This window comes from Pholcus phalangioides, unplaced genomic scaffold (assembly GCF_987345545.1).
Source record: "Pholcus phalangioides strain wild (caught in Gottingen) unplaced genomic scaffold, Ppha-v1.0 ptg000011l_1, whole genome shotgun sequence".
NCBI classification, from domain to species: Eukaryota; Metazoa; Arthropoda; class Arachnida; order Araneae; family Pholcidae; genus Pholcus; species Pholcus phalangioides.
This window is the reverse complement of record NW_028301604.1, coordinates 9,537,890-9,559,629: the sequence shown is the minus strand read 5'-3', so window position 1 is coordinate 9,559,629 and position 21,740 is coordinate 9,537,890. Positions and strand designations below refer to the sequence as shown.

The window sequence follows — 21,740 nt, the reverse complement described above, 5'->3', positions numbered from 1 at the left end:
TGATCCATTATTGTTGTAGTATGGATTCTAAACTATTTTTTATTGAGAATATAAATATATTGTGATTGGATCTTATGTTATTATTTGTGTGATTAGTTGCATGGTATTGGTTCATTATTTTTGGGGCAGTATATCTATAACTCTTTTGGAATAGCATTTTATTTGTTTTCTGCACTTGATATAAGTTATTCAATCTAGATGAGGTTCTATTTTGTTTCGTTTCTAACCATTAATTGTTTAAGAATTTTATTAATCTATAAATATAGTTTTGTCTTATAGTTAGTATGTGACATTCTGTTATATAATTGTTTGTTATTTGGGATCTTATTTTATTATATATATTATCTAGTTTTTTTATATTTGTTTTATAGGCACCTCCCCAAGTAGTGATGCCATATGTTACTATTGAGTGTATCCAAGCGTAAAATAAATCTTTTAGAAAGTTATTGTCGATTGTGTTTTTAATCTATATAAAATGGCGGCATATGTTCTTAATTTCTTTATTATTTTTTCACATTGTGAGTTCCATTTTAGGTCTCATATTGTATTATTATTCCTAGGTAGTTATATTCATGAACTCTATCAATTTCATGGCAATTACATTGTGAAATACTTTGACATGGGCAGTGATCATGGATTTTGATTTTTATGTTAGTTAAATTATTTATATTTCTTGTTTTTAAGCAAATATATTTGGTTTTTGTATATTTAATTTAAGTTTATTTTTTTCAGGCAGGTGTTGATTTTGTGTAGGTCCTCTTTGACTTTTTTTTAGTAAATTTGCAATTTCGGTATCTTCAACATACAGTATTGTGTCGTCTGTGAACGAGATGAATTTACCATTTATATTTAGTTTGAATAAGTCATTTATGTAAATATAATAAATAGTATCTGCCCAAGGACAGATCCCTGGGGGACTCCTTTTTCAACTTCTAGTTTCTTCTAATCTTCTGAGATAAACTGAATTAATTCTACCAACCTGACTCTTCACCCGAAAAACAAATATATTTATCAGATTTACTTAAATATTAATTAATGTGTAAATAATTAAAATATGAATCTATCTCTTATTTAGTTATATTACATCATACAAGTTAAACAAAAAATCATTATTCAAAATTGTTTGAAATATCAAAAGTATCTGATTTAACTGATTTTTTTATGGGCAATATATTTATATTTTATGATAATTATTGGTTTTTTATTGCTCTTATTGGGTTGCTGTATTTTTGATATAGTTTAGATATATATATTCGACACCCACATTCTTTATGGGCATCTTTTTTCAGCCACCTCGTTGAGCATTTGTCTGTTGTGGCCTTTGTATTTAAATGAGGATTTAAATCAAGATACTCTGATAATAACCAGTTTTTATGTATAATAACCAGATTTATCACATTTGCCGTAACATATACATAAAAAATAAAGGTAAACATATTCTATATAAATATGTGTGTAGGAAGTGCAGGTATTATGAAATAAAACTTTTATTTTATTATTCCAATCTAAAAAATGATATAAACCTGAAACTTGTATTTTTTTATGTGTATAAATTTGGATTCTTGTTGATGCATTGACAAATTTATGTGTTCAAAAATAAATATCATATCAGAGAATAAAAGTAATTAAAAAAATTATATTTGGGGGGGGGGATAATATGGAATAGGGGCTCAAAATGAAGAAAATTCATTGAAACTGATCCTCTTCTTCAAAATGCTTTGTCTTGAATTGATATCCTAGCCAAACTCAGATGATACTTATAGTATTTTATATATATATAGAGTATTTCATACATAACCTGATGCACCATATTTTAAAAAATAGCACTTCCTCTAACAGGACAGGAACGACTGGCTAAAAAAGTGAGAGCACTGCATAATAAAACGTAACTCTTATGAAGTACATCGTGCTTAGCTTCAAATCATTTTAGGCACTCTTTTAATAATTAATAAAACACTTTTTAAAACTTGCCTGATAAATTTCTGGAAGTGGTAAAACAAATCTCCTATAAAGCTGTGACAATGACAACAGAGTGACACTCACAGTAGAGCATTATGGGGGCATTTTGAAGTAGTTTATCACTCTTCCACTTGGTGGCAATATCTGAAGGAGGACAAAAATTGGTATTCCATACTAACCAACTGTTCCATAATCTCTGCACTTTCTATATATAACGTTAACCAACACCTCAAATTTACATATTTGAGAATATACTTACAGTGCCATTGGATTAGGGATTATGCCAATCACCATGCCTAGTATAGCCTTTCCTTCATTTATCCCCTGTTGCATATCTGTAAACTTTATGAGACGTATATTTTCGAAATCGTACACTGGCTCCTCACTACCTTCTCGAAGTACCCTTTCATAAAATGCATCTTTGTATGGAAAGACGAACTTCGGATCATATTTTTTCATCATTGTGTTTTTACGTCGACATCTTAAATTGCCCTTGAAGATAAGAATGGTAGCTTACAAATGCAGAAATGAATACTTAAAAAACAAATCATGACTGAAAATTTGTTATCAAAAATTCCTGTTCAATGAAAAAAAAAACTAGTCTTGGCTGGCAAAAATGAATATGGATATATTGCTGTTATGAATTTTTCTTAATACCTGCAGTTACAAATATATAGGACTACAAAAAATTGTATCTAAAATGTTATTGTAATATTTGACTTCCTGCTCCTGCATATGGGGAGCATTTCATCATCAACCAAATCAAAATCAATGTATTTACATTTCTATTATACTAAAAAAGTTTGAATTATAAATTAATACTCTGAACAGCAATAATTTATTATTATAGAGAGTCTTCAAGATATTAAAATGAGTAAACCCTCAAATTCAAGGGGGGTTTCTCGTAGAAAATTAAACAATTTTGTTACTGCTGTTCTTACCTTTAGTTTGTTTTTCTTTTTTTTAGGAGAATGTTTCCTGTCACCTCCATGGGTGGCACCACCTCAGCCTCAGTCAGCTGCTTCACTGATCTTGACATGGTCTTCAGGATAGTTTGTTTAGCTTTTATTATAGATAATTTTCTTTCTTCCTCTCTTTTTTACCAGTATAATTTTTTAAACAATCAGGGAAAACTATATCAATAATAAATGGTAAAGGTCTGTCCAAAAAGAAGCCAAGTTTTTATTTTAGTGTCAATACTCTAACACTTGTAAGTTGCACAGGAGTTAATGTTTAATGCTCTGATCTTGAACATTAACCTCTCATTTGCTTCTTATGGCAATCAGTTAAATTTTCGCATTGAAATAAGTATTGCCATTCATGTTTTTTTAAAACTGAAAATTTGGAAATTATAAATTTGTTAAAAAAAGAGGCATTTGTTTGAAATTCTTTGTAAAACACTGAAAAAAGGCTTTACTAAAAACCTTAAAACCTTGTTTTGAAATGAGGTTTGAGCCACATACCATTAAAAAAAATTTCTATTTAATATATTAAGTATTAGACAAAGTCATTAAATACTTTGGTCTGCAACCATGAAATGGATACAAAAGCCAAACACCACAAATAGTATGAACATTGTCAGGAGTGGGAAAAAAGGAGGAACCATTAATTAGATTAAATCTGAGGTGTTGGTGAACTTCTGAGGACTGCATATAACTACTACCTATTATCAAGGTATGGCATCTAGAATGAGTGTAATGATGAATTATTCCAAAATGCTGATTTTTTTCTAAATTTTATTTATATATTACATTTTTCTGCAAAGTATGTAGAATCAGTCATCATAGTTTGGATATGGTTTCTGGTGAAATAAAATCGATTCGTAAATCATGAATCATTCGTAATTTCGTAAATTTCGTTTTTCGTAAATTTTTAATTTGTAAATCATGAATCATTCCTAATTCATAAATCATTTACAAATGTAAACAAAACGTAATGCATTTTTCTAGCTTTTGAAATTCTAACTTTTTCAATTGAAGTTGCATACACAACCATAATGGATGGGGGCAATATACAATGTCCATGCTGACTCATGATTTACCTTTCCAATTTTTATTAAGAGCAATTTACCCTAAGCCTAATATACCTTTTATATTCTATCTTTGAATTTATAGCTTTCGATTGTGAAGGTGAGTAATTAGAAAACACGGCAGTAATGATAATTCACTACATAAATGCATGCACACAATTACCAAGAATCATTTCCAGGAAAACAAAAATGTTGGAAGGAATTTAAAGATAACAAAAAAAAGCAACTATTCAAGCTTCTACATGAAACAAAATTGTTTGGTTTCTTTTTAGACAGACCTTTTATATTTGGGTAAGAATCTAAATTTGGTTTTTCCCATCCAGCAAAATATTTAAAAAAGGAGAGTTTTTACCTAAAAGGGAACTGAGCTCAGAGAAAATCATTGTCAAAGAAACTGCTTCTGAATTGCAAAAAAAATTTATAAGAAAACAATAAACCAATGAAAAGCTCAGTGCACAACATATTACCTACATGACAAAGGGAATAATGCTTAAAAAAACATAAAATGTGGGAATTAATTAAATGGTTTGGTGTAAAAACGTTTTGTTGTACTCTGAATCTGCAATGAAACAAAGCGTATATTTGTAGACTGTTCTGAATTACTGATACAAATATTATGTTCCTGATTTTATTTTCCGTAGTGAGAATTAATTTTAATAACTTAAGTGATAGTTACAGGATTAACAATTAAGAACCACATTTGTTACTGGAAAACAGAATGTTTGATATAGCAGAGAAATTTTTTTTTCAAGTTCCTTAAACCATATTTTCAGACGAATATTAAAGTGGCAAATGAATTAATTAACTGTTTAGATCACATTATACATATATATACAATGTTCATTTTGAAAGAAGTAAGCATGGTTTATAAGAAACAACATGTATTCAACCAATAAAAAATTTTATACAGTGGAACTTGGTTAATTTGAATATGGCAATTTTACAAATTCCTCGATTTTCTTATTTAATTTAGAGTTAAAATTACCGGCTCAATTCAATATATTGAAATGTTTTGGAAGAAAGGATTACCAATTTAGTACAGGAGAACATGGGCAGTTCAGAAAAAAGTCCCACAAGATATGCCAGACATTCTCTAAAGACCGCGTTGTTAAACAATAAACCTAGATGAAAAAATAGAAGTCATTTCTACAAAAATGAGAGCAGTTATTTTTTTAATGGCAAGAAAGAATATATAGCCATTCTGTCTACAGAACAATCAATATGTGGGAAAGTGTCAGGCTAGTCCTGAGAGAAACCCCAGGTCAGAAAAAATATAAGCTCAATTTTAATTAAGTATTGATTCTCTTGAGAACAGCATTTGTAGTGCTCTGATGCATACTTCAGAATTTTTAACATTTATTTGCTCTTTCTGTCCACCACCTGCCTATGCCTATAATAATCAATAATACAATCACAATCACTGGATGGGGGGGGGGGCGGGGAATCTCCCTGTATCAGCCTATGTAAAAAGCTTACCTATGCAATATGAAATCAACAAGAAGGTTTGAATGACTGACAAGAAATTAGGAAAAGGACTTGTTATTTTGTATAAAAAAAATTCACAATGCTAATGAAGTTTTAATGTTCATTACTGAAGGAATACCTAATTCAACATAGATCAACATTCACTGAAATTGTGTATTACATCGTCTAACATTACTTCTGTTCTTCAGCCTATGAATCAAGGTATTATTTCAAACATCACATGTAGTCAAACTTAGCTATAATAAAATTCAAGGGACCATGATATTGTGTAATTATTGTATATCTGAGGGGTCTTCCCGTACAAAACAGAGGTTGAAGTTTCTGAGATACAAATATATAAAATTCAGTTACCACCTAATATAAATAATGCAGAAATCAACCAGGGTGTCTACCAAGTACCAAAAGCAAAATTTGGGGACTTTTGGTGACTTTTCTGTGACCTTTTCTCATTCGACAAAATGAGCCATGCTAGACCGTTTTCTTATATCAGTGGTTTCAAACTGTGAGTAGCGGCCACCTAAGGGGGTTTGGTTGATAAAATATGGGGTCTTCATGAAAGGGGGAATGCGAGTGGATCTACAAAATAAAAACATTTGATAAGGAATCAATTATTTTAATCCTTCGAAACTTTCTGCAGAGTATGATGATGTCAATGCATATACAGACATGCCAACATTGGCGTGAAGCCTCTCAGTGCTGAATGTTGAGCTTCACCATGATGGGGGGGGGGGGGGAAACAACCCCTCCAACCACAATTTAAAAAACTCAACTTTTTTTAAAATTTTCGAAAACTTTTAAATTTAATGATTTAAATACAGCACACCATAGGAACTGGACCCTAACGGCTCAAGTCACATAAGCCGCCCCTGAAAAGCATACGCGGCTCCAGGTTGTTTCTCGAACAGGGAGGGGAGGACAAATGTCCACCTTTTAATCGGGAGGGAAGGTGTCGCCTCTATCACCCTACCTCGCTCTATCCCAACCCATGCCTTCAACCAACTTCACGAGGTCACATAAGTACTCAGTAGATCATGAATATCCAATGCAATCCATCCCAGCATACGCTCTTGCGGGTTGTATATACGGACGTCTGGCAACCCTAGATGCCCTCCCCATGTTGTTGTCGTATCAGTTTTTTCAGCACCTATGACGAAACTTTATAAAACAAGCTCCACAGGCGCGTCCGCGCAAGTTGAAAATGCGTCCTGCGAATGCAAACGACAGAACACACTTTGATCGATATTAAGCAGTGTGCACAACAGCCTGCGTTGTGAAGCGCTGCGACGCATACCATTAGTGGGCTCAAAACACAGGAAAAGAGCAGAACAACGTTGAACAGAACGAGATGTAAGTGATCGAGCAGTTTGTTTGATTGGTTTAACGATCAGCACAGACTGTCGAAATCGGAAGTTTGCCGTCGGCATTGACACACATCGCCAGACAGGGATGTGCATCAGAATAAACAGGTCATCTAAATAGAATATGCACGAATGAGCCCATTTCTTTACTGATTGCATTACCATGCGCAGGCAAAACATATCTGCGCAGGTAAAATTAACAAACTTAAAAGAAACGTTTCCTACATATGAGAGTCGAAACCATTGTATAAAGGTACAAACATAGTCTCGCAGATTTTCCAATTTTGACAATCAATGCCTCATTCACCTGCCCAGGGAAGCACATTAGGGGGCTGACAGAGTTCCAGACCGAGGACCCGAGATAATTCTCAATTTTTTTTCACATTATCAATTAACTATACAGGGGCCCGTCTAAGATATCAGCTTAGGGACCCTACTGCAAGATGTGGTTCTCAACCTTTCGAATCCTGCAGCACGGTTGATTTATTTTTGTTGATTGGAAGGCCCGGCCGCACACACGATTAATGGGAAGTAAATGGCCTTCGTGATTATTTTCCCCTCTTACTCCCGTAAGAAGGAAAAAATCTTGATGGCCCCGACTAGCCCAACCCAGGGACCTTCTGAAGGACGGATTTCACACATTCCTTTTCCCATTTACATTTCATTACAAGTCCAATATTAGACGCTTGTTATTTGCTCTAACGTCATGCTTTGTTGTCGGTCTAAGATCACAAGCTCCTCATCATATTCTGATGGTTTTCTTTCATCAGCTGCTTCCCTTGCCTAATTCATGGTTTATCTGTAGCTCCTCAGAATAGTTTGAAAGATTTTTTTCCATATAAAAGAACCACTTCAAAGCATAAATATGCACACAAATCAATATTTTGAGCTTGCCACGATGCTACTAGGAGCCGTGAAGCACACTTTTAGAAACACTGTGGTATTTCTTTAAATTTGGTCTAAAAGTTATGTCGCAACGCAATTAATGGAGAATGAGTCCGATGTTTGTCTTCTGAACTCTCTCATTCTGTCACATGCATATACTGTACAATTTCGTCGTTCACTATAGCAAGTCGGTAAAGATCGACGCGATGAAAAAAAAAATGGATGATACTTATTTAAAAAAACAACTTTCTTCCTTCACGGGGGAAATAAATTGGTGCCTTTTCACATGGTCTCCATAAGGATGGGGCTGACAGGGCTGCAGCCCTGAAGCCAGGAACAATCACCATCATTGTTTGTTTTTTCATGCTATAAATTCACTACAAAGGTCCACTCCCCACCCGGTGAAAACTCTGGCTAGCAGACCCACCAAAGATACAACAGCCCTGCTATAGGATGTGGGGGAAAGGTCATGTCCTTTCTACGGAAAACCAATATTGTTACCAGGAGGACTCCCAACTGTCCGGCCAGTTAACCCCCCCCCCCCCTACAAATTATCAAGTGATCCTGAGAACACTGCTTTAGGAAAATATTATAGATGTTAAAAGGTCCTGACAAACAAAGAAAGAAAAGTTCTTTTTTTGTTCATCCAGGCTAAATAACTTTTTTGCCCCGCCCATATAATGTCTGCCTTGATGTAGGGTGACTACACATTGGCATTGTTCTTTTCTGTTGCTACTCACCCATCCATCCCTGGCAAAAAAAGTAGAAAAGAAACCTGAGAGAGAGAAGAAAAAATATTCAATGCCACAGCTTCTCCAAAGCCTAGATTTTAGGAAGGGGGGGGGGGAAGATCTCTGGAGAATCATAAAAAAATCTATGACCTTTTCAGGACTTCTGTGACCTTTTTTGCATTTGATGACTTTTCTACTTTTCCGTGATGGTTGACACCCTGTTAACAAATCTTGCACCACCCTCAGGTGAGGTCTTCATATACAGAACACACTTTTGAAATCTGAATTGATAAAAATGACCAAGTATTTTTCACCCTCAGCTATTTCCTGAACCAAGCTCTAAAATGGAATTCAGAAGTCCCATGAATATGAAACACCCATAAAAAAAAATTTAAGCATGGATCAAAAAGAATTAAGGATCCAGACCTATGGACCAATACTTGTAGTGCACTTCACTAAACAGAAAATATCAACAAAGTATCAATAAAGATCCATGGCTTCCAGAAACTTTGACAATTTCCCCTTATACAAAGAATGAAAACTGAACATCACCAATATGCAACAAATCCCCTTTTTTATCAAAAGAAAATTTAGATAAACATTTCTTCAATGTGCTGAGCTGAAATATTAAGAATTTCTTAAGAAAACACAAAAGTGATAGAAAAATTCTGTGTCTGGAAAATGTGTTGTTACATTCACAGTCATTGCAGTTCATTGACGTTAAAAGCAAGGATAATTAACAATATTCTTAATGCAAATCGGCCGGGACTGGTGCTTAATGACATTTTATCTGAGGTTTTATAAAAAGAAAGATAATTTTAACCCAGTTTGGCTTTATTTTTATTGTCACCAAGAGCATGTAAATGTTGAAAAGCATAAATTTCCTAATATGTAGGTAAAATTTGATGTCTTGGATGCCTATATGATTGTTAGCAAAGATCAGAAAAAAATTTAATAACAGGTGATCATGGACTGCTTTTGTAAAGTGAACTTTAATAGTCAAAGAATTCTACAGTGACGCTGATTAAAAAGAAATAGAACAATGTGTGCCAGTTGATACCACTTACCCAAGTGGCGCCGTGGTAAGATGCTCATCTTCCACTATGAAGGTTTCCATTAAGGTCCATGGGTTCGAATCCGGGCATAGAACGTTAGAAGCAAGTTCTTTACCTACCGAGCCTGGGGCGACCACCGACGGATGGAGACTTCATTTCCCACCCAACTCCTCTGGTCGGAAATTGCCGTATGGTGATATATATAACCGGAGTTGGTGTGCGGTAAAGTAGTAGTTGATATCACTTATGAATCCTGTATCAATGGATTGGATAACTAAGATTTTTTGCAGTCCCCTTCAACTTTGAATTAACCAAGTTCAAATGTATAAATTTTAACAATAACAAAAAAATAGTTGCGGAAAAGTTAACAACAAAAGTTGTGTTATTGTATTATTATGACCACACAGCAAGTAAATTGTGTGCTCAGAAGGCCTACCATCCCCTGATGCTTTTAAAAAATAATCCGAGAGACACGGATAATCCACACTGTTCAAGGAGAAAAGGGAAATTTTCATACCAGCCCAAAGATTGATCAAGCATTATTTTTGCTCCATGTGACAAGGAGTGGGGAGAACCACTCACTGAGATACGGATTACGGTATTTTACACTCATAATGGCGTTGCGCTTATGAAAAACTTTTTTTTTTATATTTATTTTTGAAAAATAATCATAATACAATCACAAAAACATTAAATACTTTTATTTTGTTATCTGAAAAGCAATTTTTCTTGCAAAGAACACGATCAAATGACATTTTTGCTCACCAAATGAGGAACTCATTCAGCATTTCACTATTGGTCAAACTCAACTTTAAATTCACATATTGAAATGCATTCACATGAAAAAAGTTGTAAATCCGCTGCAGATGGTTGTACAGAATATGGATGCTACATAGGAAGAACAATATTATTTATATACTGCAATAATCAAAAGTGGGGGGGGGGGGGGGCAAACATAATTTGAATTATTCCCCAGTTCTGCAGGAATTGAGGTACATTTCTGTCACTTCACTGAACTATTATGCAGGAAACATCACAAATAATGAAATTTATGCTGAAATATGGGAATTAAACTACAAAATTTACTTTAAAAAAACATTCTCATTACACGCATAAACCTCGATATCCAGCTAAAATAATAATACTGAACACAAAGAGTAGCCCTTAAAATATATATATATTGAACACGTGCCCGTGATTGGATATATGAAGGGGAAGAAAAATCCCTGAATTTTCCTTCTTTGCGTCTCATGGTCATACTTCTCACGGATCGACACACTGTTCTTTCCCCTCCCCCCAATATCTGTGGAACGATCTGAGAAAGAACCGGTCCTTGTCGAACAGATAATCCTTTATAAGGGGATGGTAAGCCCCAGGACTCTTAGAGTGATATATCAAATTCCTTTATGCTTAGCTCAGGGCCGTCTTAAGAGCATCATGGGCCCCCGGGCCAAGTGGTTTTTCTGAGGCCCTACCTGGTAAATTCTATAAGTTTTACCAGATCTCATTTTTGTGAGGCCCCATTTCTCTTGAGGCCTCCGGGCTGTGCCCGGGTGGGCCCATGCGTCAAGACGGCACTGGCTTAGCTATGTCATAAGCACGAAAAATAATTCAGTAAAGGAAAAAATTATTACCAAACTTTTAAAAAGTCATTTATTAAATGTTAAAAAGATTATTTTTCTTGTTTTTGCACTAGAACTGATAAACTATGTTACTAAAACAAAATATGAAATGCATAAAGATTAACTAAAATATAGTACAAATCAAAGAAAAATACAAATAACCTTATGAATAAAATATTCAACTAACCTTATTGTAGAAAAAAACAAAAAAACAGACGCATATACAGTAGAACCTCTCTTATTTGGAATAGGGGGATGGGGGGACGGGGTTAAACGCATTTCAGGTAAATAGTTAGGAACATGCAAGCATTGAGAAAGAACAAATGATTAAAACTAAAATGATTACTCATAACATTTCCTGCAAGAAAATTTTTGTTTTTCACTTTGGTCAAGCAACCCATGCACACCATTATCAGGCATAACCATACAGTAGAATCTTGATAATTCAAGTCTCAAAACTTTGAAGTTCTGGATAGTAAAAGGTGCTAAAAATTTCCGAAATTAATTCTGAAAATCTCATTTTCACCAAGAATGAGTGTGTTCATTTCATCTGTCTTCCCACAAATTAGAGTAATTTCAGTTTTAAGGAGCCCAGACCAGAATTTTTCATAGGCCCTTCTATAGTAAATTTATAGAATGAAGGGAAAAAATAACATTTCATATTAACGTTTTCATATCAAGTCCCCAGGACTGGAGCACCTATCAGCCTCCCTCAAAAAGGTCTTGGCGGTTGTGTAATGAGTTAAGTAGCTGAAGCAAGGGCAAAACAGGTAAGAGTATGGAACTCCTCCCCTATAATGTCGTTCTGTAATATATTTTGGATAATAAAAAGTTTTCAGTAATTCGAGGTGGTCTTGATCCCATTCACCTTGGATTATCAAGACTGCTGTATATACTTTGGAAGGGCCATGATGTGATTAGCATAAAAAAATTTACCCTTCTCTCCTCAGCTCCATGGTCAAAAAGACAAGATAAAAAATTAAAAGGTGGAGGGTGGTTGATAAAACTGAACTATTTTGCAGATAGGATGTTATAAGAAAAAGGTGAACCCTAGAAGTTCCAGGGAACAGATTGTTAATATATTTTTTTCATTGCTGATATGAGTATGATAGATGATGCTTATCCGAATCACAGATAATATTATCATTCACATTACTGTTATAACATTTGCAAAATACAGATAGGATGTGTATCATAGTGTGGGAAAAAATTTTTTTACAGTCATCAAGATTTTGGCTTACATTTTCAACTTTTTTTTCCCAATCATATTTTGAAACTAATATTTGAACCAGACTTATTTTTCCCAATGCACAGAAGGTGCACCCCCCACCCCTCTTGTTAACAAACATTTCTGCACTCTATTCATGATGTCCTCATCAGGCCTCAACAGCTCCTATGATCCCTGTACATGCGACATTGCATTTGCAATGGACTTCCTATAGTAAAGGCAAATAGAAGGTTAAAAAAAGTACCCTCCTTCAATTCTAGGTCCTTTTCTATCAGTTGACCAGATTCACAGTCTCTCAGCTGGAAGACTTTCCCAAGGGATCTTAAAAAAACAAACATGTCTTAAAAAACACATGATCTTAGCTTAAAAGGAAAAAAAAATAGTGTTTTAGAAAAGTATAAGTTGTGGAAAAAGAGCCAGTGGAATGTAGCAACACATATGGGTATTTTGCTACTAGTTTTGCATTAAAAAAAAACAGCTGCCCCATTTTCCTCCGTAACTGAATGTATGGTCACGCTATTTGCATCCTAGTTTGTTACAGATATAGGCTTGGGTAAAGAACTTTTTGTGGTTAATTCAATGTAACTCACCTTTTCATTGATACACTTCTGTGTCTTTTCCAACAATTCCTCAACCTCTCGAAGAAAATTTTCAGCATATTCTGATTTTGGAGGTATACGGACAGATGACTGCAAAAGTTCCAGGGCTTCTGCAAAATTATTGACTCGCAATAATGCCTGAAATTTTGAAAAAAAAATGTGGAATCACAAATTTGAGTACTAAAAAACCCCACACACAAGAGGTTTCAAAATAAATGAAATGTTGAGCAACATCAGAAATGCATAAACTGACTTTTTTCTGTTTCAGAATTGATTATTTTCATAATTTCTGATCCCAACAAATTAATATGTTAGTAATCTTAAATATATATCATTAATAAATATACAAACAATTGATTCCCTTTAGTAAAATAACATTTGGTTTAGTTTGGTATTCTCACCTTATCTTCAATATATTCTCCCTCAACCACTTTGAAAAGCCCAGCAAAAAATTTAAAGTGTGTTGTGGGGCATAGGTGTCATAAAGTTGTACCCGCTGTCACAAAGCAGCCCTGGTTTACAGTATGTAATTCTCTTAAGAAGCTAATGTTTCTTTGTTTTTTTCTTCAAACTTTCAATATAAAGGCCTCTTAATATAACCTCAGTCTTCCATATACACTGTATTTATAATTATTTTGCAGCATTAACTGATTATTTCGCAGATCAATATATATATTTTCACAAGTAACAGAAGTGTTAAATTTGGAGTTCCTCTTTCTTTTCTTTTTTGAAGAAAATAATTCACACTTACGATTGAAATCCTAATAACCAAGTAAAATTGTATTCTGGAAGTTATCTTCGAATCACTTAAGTCCTCCATACATGATTATGTTCCTTTATACAAATACAATGTCACAATAGGCAGAATGATATCCTAGAGAAAGATTTCATATATTTTTTCAGAGTTTCCTACAGTGGAAGATTTTGATAACAAAACCCTTGGAACTGAACATACTGTCTGCTAACAGGAAGTGTCCATTAGTAGGTAGCGAAATACACTAAAGCCTGTTGACTAAATTTTAAAAAGTGTCTGTTAACAGGAGGTGTCTGCTCACAGGGAGCAGGGCCGTAACTAGGCTGGGGCAACCGGGGTCCCAAGGCCCCGAGACGAATGGCGGGCCTTACATATAATGTATATTTACTTTGCATAATTTTTTTCCCTTTAAAGGACCCCCAAGAAAATGTCTGCCTCAGGGCCTCGAGAAGGAACACTGCGGCCCTGAAAGGGAGGGTCCATTATACGAGGTTCCATTGTATCACCCCCCTTTTTTTTTAGTGGTAGAGTTCTATGACAACCTGTATATATCATTATTTATTCATACTTACAGAGGCATAAGTGGTCAAATAGTATACATCGTTTTTCACTTTGTCAGACTGTTTCTGAAAAAGAGAAAAATATTCTGATTATCCATTACTATACAAAATTAACCTAATGCAGACGTGCCAACTTTTGAAATCCAGAGATCCGGAGATTCTCCCGAGGGGGGTACCCCCCCCCCCCCCCCGACACTCATAGACTCAATCAAAAAAAAAGTTCATAAAAAAAATTTCGCAACAAAAACATTTTTTTAATAAATTAAGAAAAAGTTACATTCTCCCCCCAAGGCAGGTTCTGCATTGCCCCTGAGAAGGATATAATTCTATGCCAGTCTTTCCATGCAGAATAGAGAAATCACATCTACATACTGTTCATAAACTATGTGTTTCCTTTCGTGGATGCTATCAGTGATTGATAATCTTGGGCATATGAATTCTTAAAAGCTTTATATTTAGCTGTATATAGCTTAAAGTTTTATATTTTCTTTCTGAAGATGTTTAATCAAAAGAAACGATTTAAAAAATTCAAATTAAAAAGCTGTGGACGAAAAAACGTGTTTATCGCGCGGCTGTTAATGGAATACAATAACGATTATACAGGAATTTCGGCAACGAAGGTCATGCCCCTGATAAATGATTGCCGATAAATGCTACGAAAACAAAGTCGCGTCTTTGCCAGTTGCTTAAATGCGGTCACAGAGACTTTTTTAAACGGCTGCTCGATGAAAATGACTACGCTGTCCTCTACGGGGGTTTTCCCTAACGACGACGGTAATTATTGACGCCACGACAACGTGAAAGTTCGCGTAAAATCTAATTTTCTGCCAAAATCCGGAGAAATTTTAACAAATCCGGAGAGCGGGAGGAAGGATGAAAAATCCAGAGTCTCCCGCCTAAATCGGGAGAGTTGGCAGGTCTGCTAATGTACTATTTCATTTTATTCTTTTTTCAAAACTTTCTACATCAAATCGCTAATAAAAAAGTACAGGAAGAAAAATGGAAAAAAATACTAGGATTTTCTAAGCTAATAAATGTTAATGTATTAGAATGTTCATCACAGTCAGCGAAAGAGAAATTTTAATATACTGTGTGTCACATCATTCTCAACAAATACTTGAGATATAGACTCTTTTCTTTAGATCTAGTATACCAAAGGTTAATTGCCTTGCATTTTATGGAATTATAACTCTTGAAACAAAAGTCAAGTATCTTCAAAATTAACATGTTCAGTTAATTTGTGTTATAAGGATTTTCAAAGAAAAATCATCAAAAAAAAGTTCCAGTGTTTAACCAAAATAGGGGTCACTATCTAATGGTACATGTTAGTTTTGGGGGAATTCTAGGTTTAACTTAAATGGGGTGTTTCATGAAGAGTGTCTGAAAAAAAAAAATTCGTTGGTTGATTCAAAAAGGCCTTCTCCAAAAGAAAGTCTTAAGTACATACATCTCTGCTAGTGTTATGCTTATTACATAAAAGCAAACTATACTTACAGCTTGTTTGAAGCATTTCAAGCTTGTCATCAATGCTTCTAATTGAAAATTTTTGTAGTAGTTTACAAGATGAGCGAGACCTAAGATATCTGTAGTTATAAATGAAAGCAGAAAATAAAAATAGCACAATAAATATAAAAAAGTGTATATTCATATTACAAATATGTAGAAGTTGAAGATATAAATTTTTCTATCATTTGATTTCTATGAATTTACCAAACTATATTTTAATCATGTCAAGACATATCAATATTGTACAGGCCGATTTCATTATTCTTTACAAGTCAAAATTAATTTTATTTCTATTGCAAAATATTACCCAACAATTGAAAATTTGACAAAAGAATATTATGCACTTCATTTAAATTTGCAGAAATATACATGCAGTTGAACCCCAATTTAATGAATTGGAAGAAACCATCAATTTTATTTGTTAATTTGAGAAAATCTTTGAATTGGGTCAAATTAATCAGAAGCCTAAGCACATGTGAAATGACAAATTCATGTGTGTTTACTTGATAGAAGTTTGTTTGGTATTTCCAATATTTGTAACAAATTCTGTCGAACTTGTCATTTTTTTTTGCTAGTCGAAAAACACTTTCTTTTCCGATGACTCACCATTCTTTGCTTGTCAAGACAGAGCACAAACTTGAAGTAACTTTATTTTTTACTGAAACCTAAACATGCAGACAGTACAATGTTTCATGGTATTATTGTTTTTGTTTGAAGGAAGAGTTGAAGGTCAAATCGTGGGAAGTCAAATAAATTTTAAGATTGTGGTTTTGGGTGATGAGTAACAAGAAAAATAAAATTAAGGATAATTAGAAAAAAATTGGTTATATCGAACATTTTTATTCGTTAACCCATTCAATGTTTCTGACGTAATATTTTGTCAGAAGTTCTATGGAAAAAATACAAACACCATTCCTTCGCTTGGCAAGGTGTACAATGATTTGAGATGAAGGTAACCTTGAGAATTTTTTGTGAGAGTAGATAAAAACATGTTTTTCACTAGAAATCTTTTTTCCCTTTTTTTTCTATGCTTCTTTTTGCTTGAGGGGTTATACATTAGAATAATTTCGTAGAGAGAAAGATTTAAAATTGACTAGTGCATTATTAAATTAGAAAGTGCAATATACAAAGGCATGAAGTTATTGAAAATATTGAAATAGTCCAAAAATATTGTGGGGCAAGGAGGGGGGGGGCTATAATCAATATTTTTATAGGTGTTATAAAGATGGTAGCAAATGTTGAGTGAGCTCAGGCTCATAGACTGGACACAACTTTACACCTACAATAATCCAACATTATACAGGTTTGCTAGCAGCTCATTTGGCATTATATATTAGTATTATTATCTGTGCATTATAAAATAAACAATAGTTTCTTCAATAACATATGTAGGTTGAGAATTAATTTCTTATTTTTTATTTTACATATTGAATACTGGTGACACCCCTAGGAGCCGCATCTCCCACACCACATTCGAGCGAATGTAACCAAAAGACTGATTGATTGTTATTTTTTTTCAAGTTTTGTAAAAGATCTTTTATCAAACATTTCTAGTGTAATCTCAACCTTAGAGCTGTGGGTGTTCAACTTTCATTTTGGTGCAAAAATTATATTTGTAAATCCCTTCTGGACAGGGTTGGCAAGGTTTTGTACAGTATGGTAAAAACCACGGTATTTACAGTGGTTTTTACCGTATTGTCCAAAACTGTCCTAAACTGTCCAAAACCTCCTATTTATAACTATAAGTAAAAAACTTTGCAATTTGATAAAGAGGTAACTTTTATAATCAAATATTAAACTTTATATTATATAAATTATATAATATTATTGATTACATTAAATATAATAAAATTTTGAAATTCAAAACAGTATATGTAAAGGGTTGCATGACTGATATCAGGTTATCAAACAATTGAAACTGAACTGTCTTGAGTCTTAGATATTATATTTATGGAAACATAAAAGATACAAGAATGGGATAGAAATTTGTCACATGAAAATTAGAAAAAGCAATGGATATGACTACAGAATGAAATTAAACTTACATAATAATCGAGCACTAATAATCAAGCGCAGCTGCGCCTTTTAACATTCGATAACACATAACTAATTCAGCTGCCCTATCTGTGCCAAGATGATTTCTAAGATAACAAAATTTTAAAATATTCTTTCCATTGATACATAACTTGGGGGATATGAAAATAAAAAAAACAATGTGTTAAAGACAGTCTTTTGATAAGCCTTCTTCCTGTGTTTTTCGTATTGCTGTCTCCCATATGATAGAATTGTAAATATAGCTTTAATTTATTCGGTGAAATATTAGCTCCTAGCCTCATAAGAGCAGCAATTTAAATTTAACAAAAACTTTGGATCTTGAAGTCTTTTATCATCATATAGGCGTAATCAGTGTTTGTGAAATTGTGTTCTGTTAGTCATGAGTAGGTGCTACATAGTGGCCTCATTTTCTTCAGATATTTTCCTTTATTTATAATTAGTTTTTAAAAATTGAGAATGTTTAATAGAAAGATCAATTTAAAACTTAAAGAAAAAGTTTGAAAAGGCAAAATAGAACAATTAGCATCAAATAAACACTACATCACTGATATATATTCACATCATTATATTGCTATCTAATAAAAAATATTTATGTTGAGTTTCACAATAATGCAATGATTATAACTGTGACTATGCATATTTGGTACCTTCAATATAATGTATTTTTTAAAGAAAAGTGTTTGGAGAGATTCTGCAGGGTTTTGGACAATCACTGTCCTAAATACAGTACCTGCTTCATAATCATACATGAAAAATAAGATGTGAAGTAGATATAACATTTATAACAAACTACAAAATTTAAAACAGTGTTTATTTAAACATTTACATGAGTGATATTTATTTACTATCAGATTTCCAGCTTAAAACCATCAATTTGGTGAAACAATTTACTTAGGAAAAAAAAAGCAAATGAAATATTTTTGATTTAGTTTTATTTTCTGCTAGTATTTTTTTTAATATGTTAGTATCATGAAAAAAAAAAATAAAAAATCCAAAACATTTCCACATAACATTTTGAAACTTGGAGGTTTTGGACAGTTTCAGACACTTTTGGACAGTTTATCCCGCGTGTCCTGTCCAAAACCATTTTCGGATGTCCAAAATCCCAACCCTGCTTCTGGATATGCTCCGCATGGTGATGCAAAATACTATGGTATTCTCAAGAATATTCTCTGTACCCGTCTCTCTTCCCGTCCAGGAGACCAGAATACTGAAGTTTGTAGCCCACAATATTAAAGTTTGAAAGGAAGAAAAATTAAACCATCATGGCTGAATTGCACAACTTTTAAAGAAATATGAGTGACACCGAATTGGTGTGTATGTACATTGAAGAAAACAACAGTTTTGTATCTTCTTAGAGAGAATGAAGGTGATTATATAAGAACAGCTTCCTTTATCAAGCAACTTTGGTTTAAAAAAAAAATTTTGTTTTGAACTCATTTATGAAAATTTCTCTCATTTTAAAATATTTTTCTAAGGTTTTAATTTTAAGGTTCCTGAAACCCTCATAACCAAACTTTTAAAACCTCTCATCATGACCAAGAGCACATTCTCAAACTAAAAGTTGTCATTGGGGATGATTATGTCAAACATTTCTTTGTTTTAAATGTTTCAGGCAATGAAAACTGGCTTATATTTCATAATATAAACAAAATTAGTAAGAAAAATTTAATTATTTAAAAGAAAAATGAATATTCTCGATTATTCTCCAATTTTTGCATCCAGGAAAATATTCTCTCTCACCTCGCATCTCTAATTAAAACAAATCTTATTAATCATTAAGAATACCTATTTTTATATCACCTACCAGTTTTTTCACCTAATCTTTAAAATTTAATTCAGCATTAATGAATAACCTACAAACGAACTACAAGAAAAAAATATGAACACCAAAAATCTGTGTTTGAGTAACACAGGGTGTCTACCAACTACCAAAAGCAAAATTTGGTGACTTTTCGGGGACTTTTTTTAATGACTTTTCTGTCACCTTTTCTCATTCGCAGGGCTCCAACTCTAAAAATTAGAAAAAGTAGAATGGGGGGAGAGTACACCCCTTAGACAACATAACCATGGCATAATAAAAAAAATCTCTGGAATTTTTTCTTTTGAAAAATTTTAAAATTAATTTTCTTTTTCACAGCACACTATTTCAGTATCCTGTAAGATTGACTCAAGCCAAAGCAAAATGACAGAAATGACTTGGTTACAAAAACAATTTTTTTTGACCAAAGTAGGGTCTTAGCAACCACAAAAAATTATTTTCTTACAATATATATGTATATATATATATTTTTTTTACATTCTTTTTTAGGAGTCTTCCACAGTCCAATCTGTCAAATCTTTTCAATAATACACATGGCAAATTATGAGGATATATAAGTTTTTTTAAGAATGACGCTCTTTCGATATCACTTCCAAAAGCAAAATGTGTAAATTACAAGGTCCAATATAAATAAGTCAAGGTGGACCAGATGGTTTTACTGCATTGTCCATCCCTTTTAAAGAGGATTTGTTTAAATTTTAGTGGTCAATACCAGTGCAATCGTTTTTGACAAATAAAGCACTTTCATTTCTAACTCTTTACTTGAGCATTGTAAATATTGTTTGTGCCTCTGCATGCCCTAAAAATACAGAAGAAAAGTGAATGCTATTAGGTATCATCAAAGTCACAAAACCTAGAATAGGTCTATGCACCCAACTGCTTTGTTATTCAAACAGTTGTTTCACCTATACACAAAATGTGCACCATAATTTTGAACGATGAGTGTTAGCTAATGTCCACGACAATGAAGTAATAAATACAAAATTATTTTTTTCCAACCAGGCAGAAGTTTTTATTGATTGCTCTATTTGTAGAACCCTCAAACTAAGCAAAATAAAAACTGATAAACCAAATGGTCTACATACTATCCCCAAATAACCTGAAAAACGATACAATTTCTGCTTTGGCAGAATCATTAATTGCAATCTACTACATTTGTATTATTTAGCATTATGTCCGTAATTCCCTTCTCAATTAAAATCAATTATACGAATTTCGTTGATAGGATTTTGTTAAAAAAAGTAGGAAAAGTAGGACAAAGTGGGACATTCTACCAAAAAGTAGGAAAAGCAGGTGGAGTGGGAGCCCTGCATTCGACAAAATGAGTCACGCTGGACTGTTTTCTTACATCATTGCCTAGCAGGGTTTGGGTTAATAAAATAAAGGGTCTTAATGAAAGGGAGAATGCAAGTAAATTAACAAAAAAAGATCAGTTTTGTTTCAAATTTTTAAGAACATTTAAATTTAAAGTTGATTTAAATTCAACGCCCCATAGAAACTGGACCCTAAGGGTTCAAGCCACATAAGCTCCCCCCCCCCCCGAAAAAGCATAAGTGGGTACAGGTTGTTTCCCTAACAAGGTGGGGACTAATGTCCACCTTTTGCTCTTCTGCCTACACCTTCAAATAATTTTTTTAAATCGGTGGGGGTGATAGTCTTCATTGCCAACCTATATCCCCACCCATGGCTTCAATCAACTTTGCGAAATCACCACCTAAGCCTCCAGGTTATCATGAATATTCAATGCAATACATTTCTGTATACGCCCTTGGGAGTTATATATACAGATGTCTGGCAACCCTAGACGTCCATCCCTCATCAATGTTTTTGTTGTATCAGAGTTTCTTAGCAAGGTCTGATAGATCGAGCAGTTTCTTTGGTTGGTTCAATGATCGTCACAGACTGTCGAAATCGACGCGAATCGCCAGACAGGGACGTGCATCAGAAGAAAACGCAGTGTGCACGAATAAGCCCATTTCTTTACTTATTGCATTAACTCGCACAGGCAAAACGTATTGGGGGAGGTAAAATAAAAAAATTACAAGAGACGTTTCTTATATACGAGAGCCGAAACCATCGTTTAAGGGTACAA

General features: G+C 33.5%; 1 protein-coding gene across 4 annotated transcripts in view; it reads right to left on the bottom strand.

The window, feature by feature from the left end:
• LOC149080021 (tetratricopeptide repeat protein 5-like) overlaps positions 1-21,740 on the bottom strand; it is a 64,830-nt gene that overhangs the window by 16,061 nt on the left and 27,029 nt on the right. For 3 of the 4 annotated variants that reach the window (XM_089238956.1, XM_089238958.1, XM_089238957.1), the window contains exons 5-8: positions 15,760-15,848; positions 14,278-14,331; positions 12,943-13,089; positions 2,219-2,451 (exon numbers count right to left, since the gene is read on the bottom strand). In XM_089238956.1, the coding sequence (XP_089095082.1) occupies positions 2,219-2,451; positions 12,943-13,089; positions 14,278-14,331; positions 15,760-15,848 (523 nt within the window). Of the gene's footprint in view, positions 1-1,971; positions 2,104-2,218; positions 2,452-12,942; positions 13,090-14,277; positions 14,332-15,759; positions 15,849-21,740 lie in introns of all 4 variants that reach the window. The other variant, XR_016193521.1, reaches the window with a different exon arrangement.